The following is a 15,802-nucleotide window of genomic DNA, read 5'->3' on the forward strand; positions in this document are numbered from 1 at the left end:
ACTTGCTTTTTGTCCAGCAATTCTTGGAGTTGTTCCTTTAACTCCTTGAGTTCAGCTTGCGCCATCCTGTAAGGTGCTTTAGAAATTGGAGCTGCACCAGGAACCAGATTAATTTCGAACTCAACTTCGCGGTCCGGGACTATCCCTGGGAGTTCTTCTGGAAAAACATCCGGGAACTCACATACTATTGGGATGTCTTCTATCTTTAGCTCGACTTCTCCTTGCACTTCTCTAACCATTGCTAGGTAGATATCTTCTCCGGATTTCATTGCCTTCCATGCTTGGGAAGCGGAAAGGAGTGATATTTCCGTTCCTTGGATTTACCATGATACACGATCTCTTCCTGATTCGGGGTTCGGAGTTTAAATCTTTTACCTTTACAGTCCACTATTGCATTGTTTTTGGCTAACAAATCCATTCCTAGAATGATGTCAAAGTCGACCATGACTATTTGTATTAGGTCTGTGCTGAATTTCTGATTACCGATACTGATCAAACAGTCTCTGTGAATCTCGTGAGTTTCGATGGCCTTATTTGTATGTGTGGCTATTCGAAAAGGTTCGGGTAATAATTCGGGCTTAAGTCCTAGTTTCTTAGCGAGTCTCTTAGATACCAATGAATGTGTGGCACCACAATCAAATAACGCATAAGCAGACACTTTTTGGATAAGGATGGTACCTGAAACGACTTCATTGGCGGCGTCGGCCTCTTCTTGAGTCATAGCAAAGACCCTGACATTAGGCTTGCCTTCTTTTGGCTTGTTGGGGTTAGCTCCTGTATTTGGCCCTGTTCCCTTGTTGGGCCCGGCTGCTTGGTTGGTAGCAGTAGGACATTCAGCAATTCGGTGTCCCGCTTTTCCACATCCGAAGCATACACCACTGTTTCTTCGGCATTCTCCCAGGTGTCGTAAGTGACAAGTTGGGCAAGGCTTAATATCCTGGTAGCTTGATGTAGGCGAAGGTCCTTTTGATGGTCCACCGGATTGGTTAGGCTTCTTGAAAGTCTGATTACTGCGTGAGGACTGACTAGTCATGGGCCTTTTGTTCTTAAATTCCTTCTCCCTGCGCTGGATGTCAGTTTCAGCTCGGATGGCTGCGTCCATTAGGTCTGAAAAATTCACGGGTTGGTAGACTGCTAGAGCTGATTGGATCCTGCTGTTCAATCCCTTCTTAAAACGGTGCAGTTTCAAAACTTCGTCCGCCATGATTGCCGGAGCATAAGATCCAAGGGCGTTGAACTGGGAGGTGTATTCCACAACCGACATGTCCGGAGTTTGAGTGAAGTTTTCAAACTCACTCAGTTTCTGCAGTCTGACCTCGGCTGGATAATACTGTTTCAGAAAGGCTTCTCGAAATCGCTGCCAAGTCATTGGTCCGGCAGCTGTCATGGCTGGCGAGATTGCTTCCCACCATTTTCCTGCTTTATCTTCTAGGAACGGCACAGTCACGTCCACTTTCAGTGCTTCGGGAACTTCCAATAGTCGCAGCTGCGTCTCTACACTTTTTAGCCAGCTCTGGCTAACTTCAGGGTCAGCAGCTCCACTGAAGGTTGGACATCGATTCTTGCGGAGTGATTCATAGTGGAACTTGATACCATTTGGTGGTGGAGGTGGTGGTGGCTGATTAGCGTTCTGATTTCCCAATCCTTGCAGTGTTGTCGCTACAATGGTGGCTATGGCCATAAGATCAGCTCGACTTAAGTTGATTGCAGGCGGGGGGTCCATTTCCTTGCTCGTTCTCCTGTCCGCCTTCACGGTCAGTATTAGCATAATGCGGGTTGCGATTCTGTCTCGGGGGTCTGCCGGCCATTTCCTACAATTACGAGTTCTAAGAATTTATTGAACGAGTAGAGTTCATGCAATAGATTGTGCGGAAATAAATTGAAATCAATGAATCAAATAAAACAAAATTTTTATTGATTTCTCAAAAGAACTAAAATGAACATGACCAATCTAAAAGAATTAAAAGTCGCACTGAATGAAATAGCAACAACGAAAAAGTGAACTAAACTCCTAGGACAAAATCCCTAGAACATCCTAGCCTAATCCTCTATCTCTCCATCCCCAATGGCTGCTATAGGCTCCTCAATCTCTATCGGCTCTTCCTCTTCCGGTTCTTCCTCCGGCCCTCCTTCCTGAAGTAGCTCTACCATATGAGTGAGCTGGGCATTCTCTGCATTAAGCTGGGCCACTTGTGTCTTCCATCCCTGAACGTCTGCCTCTGCCTCGACCAACATATCAATGGTAAGCTGGTGGCGCAGTTCGTAATCCCTCTTATTCTACTTGATCTTGTTCTTCAGTACCTCACCCTGTTGATCCAGATGATGGTTCACCTTTGAAATGCTATTTATAGCCTCACTTAAATTCTCCAGTCTCTTCTTGGTCCTGGCATTTTGCTGTTTTTCTTCTTCCAATTCTTTTCGGTATCGGTCGATGTCTTCGTGCAGCTTTCTCTCTCGATGCAAGCCGTGTTCTATGCCATCCCTCAAATCCATGTTATCTCCTCTTACCAACTCTCCCTGGTAGATAGCGTTGTTAAGTTGGGTTCGTATTTCCTCCTTCTCTGTGGCTAAGGTCGCATTCTCCCGTCTTCTCTTACCTCGTCTGGCTCTAAGGCGCTTTATTAGGCGCGACTGATTATCAATGGCAAGCTGCTTCATGTGGATTGCAGCTTGGGCACGAGTGCGGAATTGGGGAGACATTTCCTGAAAAAAAAGGGAAAAGAAAATGATCAAAATATCATAAATAGGATAAAATATCAGGATAGAATAAAGTACTGAAAATTAAAAGTTTCTTCGAAAATTCCCAAAATGGAAAGTTTTAAGATAGACATATGGATTCGAAGAGTATATCGAGAGGATTTCAGATCAGTTGACGGAACCGAATTCGGAGTTTCCTACGAAAAAATCGAAGGACGTATGCTGACGGGTTGACTCGCTGACTCGGCCGGGTTGACTCGCCGGAGTATGGTCGGAGCAAAGGAGTAGGACGGCGAAGGGGTGAGGGTCACGGAACCNTTTTTTTTTCCATAAATAATTTATTGTCCCCAAATCAAATATTTCATCTTAAGTCAGAAGCTTAAGTCAACTCATCTCAGATAGATATAATCCCAACGATATAGGCCAATACTAATTGTTTCCTTAATCCAATTTTATAAAAATCCGATAAGCACTACAAGAAACGCGTTGAACAAGATTTTTCGAGAAATTTTCCAAAAATGAAAAGTTTTGAGATGGACATATGGATTCGAAGAGTATGTCGAGAGGATTTCAGATCAGTTGACGGAACCGAATTCGGAGTTTCCTACGAAAAAATCGAAGGATGTATGCTGGCGGGTTGACTCGCTGACTCGGCCGAGTTGACTCGCCGGGTTGAGTCGCCGGAGTATGGTCGGAGCAAAGGCGTTGGACGGTGAAGTGGTGAGGGTCACGGAACCGGTGGTGGCACGGCCAAAATCGGTCGGAACACTACCTAATTTGGCCGGAACTCGCTCAAAATCGGTGGACTCACTTGAATTTGGGCGTTTCCGATTGGTTAATCCGATCCTGAAATTGATTGTTGGGAAAAGTTACCCATGGATCGTATATGGTTTGCGTAAAATTAATTGAAAATCGGAGTAGGATTGGTAGGGTAATTGGACGAAATAAGATTCGGGTTAGGGTTTCGGACGCCCAATAAGTAAAATCCGAAATTCCGGTGGCACACGAACACAAAATATGAAATTGGTTGAGGGCTTTTGTTCGTCTCGTCGAGACGGTTCTGGGAATGGTCGCCGATCGGAAAAAGATTACCGGAGGAGGCCGGAATCGGAGGAAACGCGGCACGCGCGCTAAGGCCTTGTTTGGCCGGAATTTCTGAAATTTTATTTTATTATTTTTTTTTTTTTGAAAATTCGATTTTTCCTACTCGGATTATGAACCTGGCGGCTCTGATACCACTAAAATGTCACGCCCCGAGACCGGGGTTAGTCGACACCGGCGTTATTCAACAATCACATAATTGCTAAACAACAAGCCTCGTAGTACAGTATAAACCAAAACCAGTTTATATCATAAATATACCATAAAAATGGAATCGTCTTTACAATAGTAACTCTTNTCCCCAAAACTGTTCCGATTCTTCTTCTTCTACCTGTTCTTCGGGTTTATCTGGGAAAGGTTGTAAGGGTNCACAGGAATTTCGAAAATTCCTCTTCAACGGCTGGACGGCGGCAGCGCTTCGCTGTGCTCGAAAATTCCTATGGAGACTAGAGCACAATTTTCGAAATTTTTGTGTGTTTTAGATGTGTGATTTTCGAAATTAGGGCCCTCCTATTTATAGGGGTTGGCTGCTATCGTGATAGTGCGTTTGAACTGTGAATCAAATCTAAAATCATGATATATCCGTGATCTAGGTAGATATTCGAAATCTCCTTCTTCCTTCCCCACCTAATTTTCGAAAATCTCATGGTGTATATTGTTAGATTTCGAATTCTAGGGATTTTATTATCTCTTATTTGATCTTTTATCCCGGTATCTCAATATCAACCTAAATCTTAGACATTTATCTGCTTATTTTCAAAATTCCTTCTTTAATTCCTTAGATTGAGATAAATTTATTCCTACCAAATTTTCAAGTTTAAATAATACTATCTTAATTTCGAGCTTCATAATTCTGTACACGATAAAATTATCTACACAACTTAGATAACCTTAAAACAAATATTATATTCTGAATGATTTAAATATTAATATCCAAGATTACACCATCAAATTATTAATCTGATATTAAACTGATATGATCACGATATTACAAAATCCCGGGTTTTACACATCGAGTGTTTGAATGGTGTAAATTTCGAATGACATTGGTGTGGTATTTATAGGGGTGAGGTGAAAATCTTACCATCGTTGATAATCCTTCCAAAATTTCAAGATGTTCTTCCCATAAATTCGAGATAATTATTCAAATGATTGAATAAAACTTAACTTTGATCAACGGTAGAGAATAATTCGGACTTTGGGAACACGATTCTAGCCTGCAAACGAACGGACCCCACGTAAAATATTTGTAACTTAGGGGTGAAATTTTTGAAAACATGGGGGAAGAAGGGAGTGAGGCGGTTGCAAATGAAAAATAAGGTAGGGCAAAATTTGGCTTGGACCCTAATTATCTATACATATTATACAAGTGTGAACCAATGTCAAAGTTTTTCTATTGTGTATTGTCAATTTTGTCTTTAGTTTGTACATACAAGAGAAATTTAGTAAGGATATTTTTGTAAAATCAGTTATTATGATCAGGACAAAATTGTCAAACTACATTTATGCTAGATAATGATCAAGTTGTCAAGAAAGCTGAAACTATAAAATTATTTGATTTTTATTTTCTTGTAGATGAATTGAACAAACTTTTTTCACAAAAAATAGTAATTTCAAAAGATTGAAATACCAAAATATATTGGTTTTATTTTCTTATAGATGAAGAGAAAAGATTTTTTCACAAAAACTTAATTTGTAGTTTTTTTCACAAAAAAGTTAATTTGAAGAAGATTAAATACCAAAATTCTTTGGTTTTATTTTCTTGTAAATAAAGTGAAAATATTTTTTTCACAAAAAACTTAATTTGTATAAGGATATGATGTTAAATATCTTTTATTTTACGTTAATTAAGATTAATTATTTTAAAACGAATAATTAAACTAATGAAACCAAATAGTTAAACTATTTTTCTTTTTGTTTTATCAAGGTTGGTGTCACCAAGAAGGTTAGACATTTAATTACATTTACAAAATGATACAATAATTATCAGATATAAATATAGATAATCCTAATAAATATTTCGTGGGTATTTATTCTATCTATATTTCTTTATAAAAAGGAAAGTCGAGTAATAATTTTCAAAGCCTTGGTTTATTACTAAAATTTAACGACATAAGATTGCATAAATATATTTGTATTAATTTTATCTATTTTTCCCTCTTTTTAAAGGCTAGAAACTATAACAATTACTTTATGATATATTCTTGCAATTAACGAATATGTATTTTTATAAGAGATATATATTGACAAAACAGTTACAGCTTTTTGTAAACTTAAAAATATATCTTTGAATGTATATTTTTTAAAATTATGATAAATAAATTTTTATAAAAATTATTCATTAGCATCACTCACTACTTCTCCAAAGACAATGTCAAAATTATTTGGTTTTTATTTACTTGTAGATGAAGTGAACAAATGTTTTTCACAAAAATATTTGTTAATTTGAATGTGATTTATTTAATTTTGTAGATTTATAATCTTTTGAATGATTTTATATATGAAAGAAACTTATCTTTAATTTGGTGAGGATGTTTAGGTAAAATCAATTATTATGATGATGTCAAAATTGTCAATCTACGTATGTTAGGTAAGGATCAAGTTGCCAAGAAAACTGAAACTCCAAAATTCTTATGTCAAAATTGTCAATCTACATATGTTAGGCAAAGATCAAGTTGCCAAGAAAACTGAAACTCCAAAATTCTTTGGTTTTTATTTTCTTGTAGATCAATTGAACATATTTTTTTCCACAAAATATTAATTTGAGAATATTGAAATACAAAAATTCATTGGTTTTATTTATTTATAGATGAAGTGAAAATAATTTTTTCCCAAAACAATAAGTTTGTAAAATATTGAAATACCAAAATTTTTTTTGTTTTATTTGGTTGTAAATATAGTGAATTCTTTCCACGAAAAAGTCATAATTTGTGTAAGGACATGATGTTAAATATTCTTTATTTTACATTAATTGAGATTATTTAATTTAAAACGACGAATTAAAATAATGCAGCCAAATAATTAAATCATGTGGGTTGGTGTTATGAAGATGGTTAGATAGTTAATTACATTTCACAAAAATGATACGAAGCATTATCGGATATAGACAAAAGATGACCTTATAAATATTTCGTGAGTATTTATTCTATCTATATTTCTTTATTAAAAAAAATCCAACGAATATTTTTCAAAGCCTTAGTTTATTTTTAAATTTTAACATTATATGATTGAATGCATATAGTTTTACTAATTTTAAATATTTTTCGTCTTTGTAAAGGTCAGAAACTATAACAATTACTTATTTGATGATCTTGCAATTGACAAAAATGTATTTTTATAAAAGATGGATATAAGAAAATCAATTATAGCTTTATGTAATATGAAATGACATATGTTTGAACATAAATTTTTAAAATTATTATGAATAAATCTTTACAAAAATTATCATCAGCATTACTCAATATTTCTCCTAATGATTGATAATAAGAAATGTCGAAATTATTTGGTTTTTATTTGCTTTTAGATGAAGTGAACATATATTTTTCACAAAATATTAAATTGAATATGATTTGTTTTATTTTGTAAATCTATAATCTTTTGAATGAGTTTATATATGCAAGAAGTTTCTCAAGAAAAAAATTAATATATAAAAATTTAATACTTCGAATAATATAGTATGAAATATAAAAAAATATGTTGATTATAATTTTGAATTTTTGTATTTAAATAATATATTGCATAAATCTGTTATATCACTAAGAGTTGAACACTTTTTGATAAATTAATATCATATTAATTAAATCATATTTTTCAGTTGTCTAGAAGATGAAATAACCAAAATTAATTGATTTTATTTGCTTGTAGATTAAGTTAAAACATTTTGTACAAAAAAGAAACATAATTTTTAGAAGACTGAAATAACAAAATTATTTGGTTTTATTTACTTGTAGATTAAACGAAAAAAAATTTTCACAAAAAAACTTAATTTGTGTGAGACCTGTAGAGGCATCAAATAGAGAAGAATATACATTTCTTCTCAAAATAGACAAAACGATTTAAATAATTTATAATTGAACACATTCAAATATAAGAAAAAATTTCAACAACGAAAACATTGAATGCAAAAAGATATCAGTAAATTCCGAACAACAAGAAATTAAAAAGAAAAAAGACGATCATCAACTGTCTCAATTATAACAATATTGAAATATAAGTAATAGAAGACAATAACAACACAAGAATGAATATTGAAGATAATTAAATTGTTGCACGGAAAGATTTTCAGCATCAAAATTATTATAAAAAAAGAAGTCGTCCAACAAAAGAATCAAAAAATACAGATATGAAAATGCAAATGATTGATGTCGACAGCACAATAAGATTTGCTAATGAAGATGATGAGAATATTGTGTTTTTTTCACAAAGAAGAAAAAGCCGATGACAAAAAAAAATCTTGGAAGCAATAAAAATTGAAAATATAAAGGAAGAAAACATTTGACATAATAATTTAATTTAAGATTTAGAATATATTATCTATATTGTATTTTTATTTTTCATAAATAAGTTGCACGTGGTAAAATAAATGGTCAACGCTATGTTTTATAATTTTTTCTTCTCTCAAATTTAATTTTAATTATTATTATGATGTAAATTCTATAGTATATTTTCTCCAACGTCTAATTTATACAAAATTATAAGATTTATTACTAATATGTTTTTCAACAATTATTAATTTATTTAGATTCCGCTTGGATGAATTGATTTCAAATTCATGGATTAGAATTATAATTTTATTATTAACAATGAAACAATAGAATATTGAATCTATAAACGACTTATTTACATATTATTATTTATATAAAGTAGAATGAATTTCAAATTATATCATTATTGGGTGGACTAAAAATATATCATAATTAACATGAAATACTACTATATACACATGAAATGAGTGGATTTGAAGTTTACGATGTTACTTCACTAAATAACAAAAATACATTTGAATGTATTGAAATCCTTCCATTCAAGAATAACCTTAGATTTATAACACATAAAATTTTTAAACAAATATATTTTGCACTCATTTTATAATACTTGTTGTACAAATTCTATTACATTGAATTTTCTACGGATAATGTTAAAAGAACAACCAATATATCGTACTACGATATTTACAACAATTATATCGTGAGATTTTGTTATTATCTAATGATATTTTATATTTAATTTATCATGAGATTTTGAAAAATAAAATTTTGTATTGATTTTTTTGTGTTATAAGAATTATTGTACAAATTTAGTTGTACATATAGCATTAGTCATTTTCTATTGACTAAAATAACATGAAAATCATTAATATATAATTTTATGTAAATTAATATCTTCCGATCTCATTTCTTTAACAACTATTATTGATAACGAAAATGTATTTTCACGTACGTCGCACGTTTTACCTAGTTAAATAAAAGAGTCTACAGGCCGGAACCTGACCCATAAAGCTTAAAATTTAATCTTTTAAAATACTTATATTCCCTATACTTTTTGTAAACGTTAAGTGGCACACCTTAGTTTTAATTAAAAATGCATAATAAACATATATATTGTTTTAAAATTCTTAAACTTTGCCCATAGGCTAGTCTCAATTCCCTTTGTCACTGGAATTACGCATGTACCTAAAAAACATCAGACTAAGTTTTTCATATAAATTCATAATTTAAATCATTACGCACATAATTGTCATAATAATGAACCAAAATATTTCGTGAGTGGATTCATGGATTTTTGGACTTTATAACTCTTCCCTCCATAAAATAATTTCGTCTTCGAAATTTGACTTACCAAATAACTGGGGATAACGGCTGCTCATATCAGTTTCGGTTTCCTAAGTATCTTCTTCCACCAACTGATTTCGCCAAAGGAATTTAACCATCTTGATTTCTTTGTTCCTCAACTTCCGAACTTGCCTGTTAAGGATATGAACCGGCGTCTCCTCTTAAGACAAGTATGGTGTCCACTGGACGGGTTCGCGACAAATCACATGAGTAGGATTTGAAATATATTTTCTGAGCATAAATATGTGAAACACATTGTGAACTCTAGATAAATTTGGCCATAAAAACAACTCGGTATGCTTGAGCCCCAAATCGATCTAGGATATCAAAAGGTCTAATATATCTTGGGCTAAACTTTCCCTTCCTTCGAAACCACATCACTCCTTTCATAGGTGATAATTTAATAAAAACATGCTCTCCCATTTCAAACTCCAATTCTCTACGCCATTGATAAGCATAACTCTTTTGAAGACTTTGGGCCATCTACATTCTCTCTCGAATCTTAGCCACTAGACTAACCATTTGGGTCACAATGTTTGACCAAAAAATAGCCCTCTCACTTACTTCATTCCAATGCAGTGGAGTTCTACACTTTTTCTCAACAAACACCTCATATGGATCCATGCCGATTATAGCTTGGTAGCTATTATTATAAGTAAACTCAAACATCGGTACCCAAATATTGCTTCGAATCGATCACACAAACTCAAAGCATATCATAGAGAATTTGAATGAATTTTTATAAATGATCTTTTGTCTGTGGGTGAAAAGAGGTACTAAAAGAAAGATTCGTACCTAACCCACGATGAATTTCCCAAAACCTAGAAGTAAAATTATGGTCCCTATTAGACACGATTCGGGCTGGAATTCTGTGTAGTCGGACAATCTCACGGATATAAATTTCAGCATATTGAGCCATATTAAATTTTATTTTCAATTGTAAGAAATGCGCTAATTTTACCAATCTATCAACAATCACTCAAATAGAGTTGGATCCCCTTGATGTGTTAGGTAATCATATCACGAAATCCATGTTAATGTATCCCACTTCCACATGGGAACAGGAATGGGATTTAACAGTCCTGGTGGCCTTTAATGCTCAGCCTTCACTTGTTGGCAAGTAAGACACTCGTTCACTAACTTGACTATATCTTTCTTCATTTCCAGCCACCAGTATAACAACAGTAAATCCTTGAACATCTTCGTACTTCTGGGATGAACATAATACATAGAAGTATGTGCCTCGGTCATAATGTCTTCACTTAATGAGTCGAACAATGGCACCCATGCACGTCCCTAGATCGCACAAACCCATCAATAGTTATGTGCAAAGCACAACCCTTGGCCTCGTCTTTAAGCTTCCATTCGACCAACTGGTGATCAAACGTTTGGCCTATTCTAATTCAATCAAGCAGGTTCGATGTAACTATCAGAGTCGACAAACGAGGCTCCTCATTCGTCGTAACACCTCCAAACTCAACCATTGGAGGAACTCAGAAATCAACTGATGTTGGGTAGCCAACTGTGATAACATCCCACACTTGCAACTCAAGGCATCTGTAACTACATTAGCCTTACCCGTATGGTAGCTAATGTCACAATTGTAATCTTTCACCAATTCCAACCACTGCCTCTGCCTCATATTTAATTCCTTCTGCTTGAATAAATATCTCAAACTCTTACGGTCGGTGAAAATCTCGTAGTGTTCATCATAAAGATAATATCTCCGCAGCTTCAAGACGAAAACAACCGCTACTAGCTTGAGATCATGGGTAAGATAATTTCGCTCGTGCACCTTTAATGGCAAGAAGCATAGGTAATGACCTTATCATTCTGCATCAAAACTGCTTCTAAACCATTCTTGGATGCATCTGTATACAACACAAATCGTCCAGTATCCTCCAGAAGTGCTAGAAAAATCGCAGTCATCAGTCTCTCCTTTAATTCGTCAAAGTTCTTCTCACATTTGTCAAGCCATTAAAATTTCATGCCTTTCTTGGTCAGTGATGTCAATTGCAAGGCAATCCAGAAAAAAGTTATGTATAAACCTCCGGTAATATCCTGCCAACCCCAAGAAACTCTGAATTTCGAGCATTTTTCGAAGTAGCCCAATTCCAAATCTCTTCCACCTTTGCCGGATCAACTTCAATTCCTCTCTTCAACATATGTGACCCAAGAACGCAATCTGCTCCATCCAGAAGTCATATTTACTAAATTTCGCAAACAGGCGCCTGTTCTTCAAAATTTGTAAAACCATAGTCAAGTGTCGGTGGTATTCTTCCAGACTATAAGAATACCAATCTGTCATCAATGAAGACAATGACAAATTGGTCCAAATACGGCTGAAATACACGATTCATCAAATCGGCTGCTGGATCATTAGTTAGCCCAAACGGCATAACAAAGAACTCATAGTGATCATAATGAGTTCTGAAAGCCGTTTTATGAATATCCTCGTCTTTCAGCTTCAACTGGTTGTAACCTGACCTCAAATCAATCTTTGAAATCATCGTTGCTCCTTGTAGTTTGTCAAAAAAAATCATCAATCCTAGGAAGTGGGTATTTGTTCTTCACTGTCACCTTATTCAAATCTCAGTGAAACGATACATAAATGCATCGACCCTTCCTTCTTGCGAAAAATGACACTAGTGCTCCCCATGGTGACATAATTGGTATGATAAAGCCATTAACAAGCAGCTCTTAGTTCTAATCTATATGGAGCTTCAGAAATTGGTGTGGCTCCTTATATGATGTCAATTCCTAACTCCACTTTCCTATCTGGAGGTAATCCAAGAACTCTCTAGCCAACTTATTCTTGTTGTTGGCTGTTAAGTACTTCCCACAGAATACCTCCTTGAAGCCATCCAAAGTCAGCGTCGCAAGTTTCACGATCGAACATCCCCCTTCCCACCAGATACGGGCATCATCCCAAACATGAAAATTGCACACCTCACTCTGTCTGCATCTGCCAGCTGAATAAAATCAAAGATCGTCTCCAACAATTGGATCCACCCTTCAGCAATCATGGGGTCTATAGTGCCCTTGAACTCACTAGGTCCCAATTCTTTGAACTGCTTGAAAATTGGGTTTGCACCTCCAGCAGGGCGGCTAGGTACACTTTTATTCTCTTGAGCCTCTGAAGTTGTTGAATTTGTTCTCCATGTGCACGACTCTACTCCTACAAGGCCGCTGCCAATCCATCCAGGAACCGGTTGTTTTGATTATCGGCATCATTTTTGTTCCTACGAGCAGACATAATTCTATATGTCTAACACTATCCACATCACCAACCCACAGTTTCTTTCAATCATACGTAATCATGACATAAGCAAACCAAACTTTTTAACTTTTAAAACATAAATCTTACAAACATGGTGATGGAAGTAATCGAGTCCTCAACAAGATTGCATGCACGTACTATCCTCCATAACCGACCTCTCTAATACAAACTATAACGTCTCCGACGTCTCATTCATGCTTAATCATGCATTAAATGTGGAAAATGAGGAATATTTTTCTTTTTAAAAACAAACACTTGTCGTGCTCACAATATAAAATACTATTCATTCAAAACTAAATCTCAAAATTTCATATGAAATCGTTATCAACCAAAATATCCATAAACTCCTAACATGCGCTGATGCGCACTAGAAACTAAAAAAAATGTTTAACTCCAACTATTATACCAATCAAGAATCAAATAAAGTATTTATGACGTGAAAAGATGCATCATTTCATGAACATGCTGTTAGAGGGTCTCAGACAGTGTGCCGTGGAACCCTCCCGCTTCCTCGGTTACTCCGCACTTGTCCATATTCAAATTCGTTAATAATGTCCTCCTCACCTGCACCATCCAAGCATAATGAGTTTAAAGACTCAACAAGAATATTCATTTACTAACGAATACATAATAAAATCATCATATATACGTAGGACGAGATTATAACATATAAGTATAGCATTCTTTGTGTTGGATAACGAATTATTAAGCAAATGTAGTAACCAACCATTAGAGCACATTCTTTGAGTTCCATGATCATGTAAATAGTTGCGCAACCTAGATATATATCATTTAATACATCTCATACTAGCGGAAGACAATATGTGTACCATCCATTCTTGTTTGGAAAAGCCTTCACAAAGCTCATCTTGGGGCATCAGTCTCGTACTGTCACCACAAGTACACGTAAACATCAAAATAATGTTTTCATGCTCTTCATTTCATGCACATAAACATTCATACTTGAAAATCATTCATGACATTTACAAGAAAAGTAAACACATCCTATGAATTTTTATTACATCATGCTTTCGTACTTAAAATAACTTTCATGAAAATAAATATTTTTGGACCTTTCAAGTCTTTATTTCTAAATAATAGTTTGAATAGTTTTCAAACATACTCGAATATTTCTCGCTGAGCTTGAACTCGACTAAAAAAAATTTAACGATTTGAGCGCAAATTCTAGAGTTTATTTTTAAAAAAATATATTGGACTCAATTTGATTCGTGAGCACCCATATTTATTAGTACACTAGTGTGTTCCAAAGGGAGAGTTATTCTTATGTTCCCCTCTTTAATTTTGAGTTCACATTTAAATATTCTTGTAAACATCGGATCGATTCATTTGCATCTCGATTCTTGTCTGTGAAAGGACGGTTATGCTTCGCATTCATCAAGATGTGTATTGGGTATATGCCATGGCTTTGCTTTAATCCCACCATACAAAAAAGAAAAATTAAATAATATATACTTAGGATAAATGCACATTTTAAAGAAAAATTAAGGGAAATTACCAAAATCGCTCTATAAATTGTCATGTTTTGTGTTTCGTCATCTAATTTATCAAAGTTGAGTTTTAACATAGTAACTTTGCTTTTTTTCATTTTTTTAGGAAATTTTTGCTCCTATTTCACCTTATTGTTTACATGGTGTTGAAAATCAATAACGTGATATCAAAAATTACTGACGTAAAAATTAAAAATTATTGACGTGTCTGGCACTACATCAACATTTTGGAAAAATAAGAATGGAGAAAAAATAAAGTTATTGCACTGTGACTCAACTTTGATGAGTTAGACGAGGTAAACCCAAAATATGACAACTTAGATGGGTAAATGAACTATGTTTCCCTAGAACTAATTTTTGAATGAATTTTAAAATTTATAAGTATATATACATATATGATGTCACGTCGTGGGTCCAAACAAAAACAAATGAAGCTGTGAACAATTGACTAAGTGAGAAACTACTTCGTATTTGTGCTCGACATATAAAAATTGTTAACCTAATCTATCATATGAATCCATTTTCACCTCTAATAAGTCAATTTACCCTCCCTTGTTTTCTATAGTGCTACATTTTGTTTTATAAAGTAGTGAATATATGCTTTAAATCGGTTATAGTTCTCTAAAACTGGTAATGAAAGTGGATTAAATATCCTTAAACAGTGAAAGTTCCCTAATTTTGGTTTTTCTTTATGAAATGGATGTGAATCAAATTAGGGAAAAAATATTCCTTAGTGATGCATTGTGCCATTTTTTATTTTTTTTTTGTAAACACACTTTGGGAATAAAGCCCCGATGATTCGAGCTTCAAGTTAAGCTTCAAAATTATTTCAAAATCGAGTTCGAGCTATGAATATATAATTGGATTGTTACAAATTGTTATTTTTTGAATCCAGTTAATGTTTGCACATTACTTCAAAACTTGACGGAATTAGTGGAAGAAAGTATGCAATCGCTTGTTTGAAAATCTGCTCTTAGCCTTCCAGTCTTCTCTTCTATCTTCACTTGAAGTGATGTGTCCTTCCTCTGAGAAAGAAATAAGGTCAGGCAGACAAATCAGCCATTAAAGAGCCATCAGTCAATCGAAATAATAACCGTGCAAGATGTGTGTGTATGTTTTTTTTTTCTCAAATGAAAATGACAGAAATATAAGAAATGTGTACTGGTAACAAAATCATAATAATAATAATAATAATAATAATAATAATAATAATAATGATAATTTTAAGAGTTCACATGAGACATTTCATGTAAACATATTTTACATATTCTTGTCTTTTTAAGAAAAGCTTTTTTTTGTTTTATATATTTCATATGAAATTTCTACCTCTCCGTAATCTTTATTAATTTAAAAAAAGTGATATAATTTTATTAATATATATTTAA

General features: G+C 34.1%; 1 protein-coding gene across 1 annotated transcript; it reads right to left on the reverse strand.

The window, feature by feature from the left end:
- Positions 1 to 265: 265 nt before the first annotated feature.
- LOC140982960 (uncharacterized) lies at positions 266 to 1,768 on the reverse strand. The gene has a single exon (XM_073449759.1). The coding sequence runs from the start codon at positions 1,766 to 1,768 to the stop codon at positions 266 to 268; it is 1,503 nt and encodes a 500-aa protein (XP_073305860.1).
- Positions 1,769 to 15,802: the final 14,034 nt, after the last annotated feature.

This window comes from Primulina huaijiensis, chromosome 8, assembly GCF_012295235.1.
Source record: "Primulina huaijiensis isolate GDHJ02 chromosome 8, ASM1229523v2, whole genome shotgun sequence".
Lineage (NCBI taxonomy): Eukaryota > Viridiplantae > Streptophyta > Magnoliopsida > Lamiales > Gesneriaceae > Primulina > Primulina huaijiensis.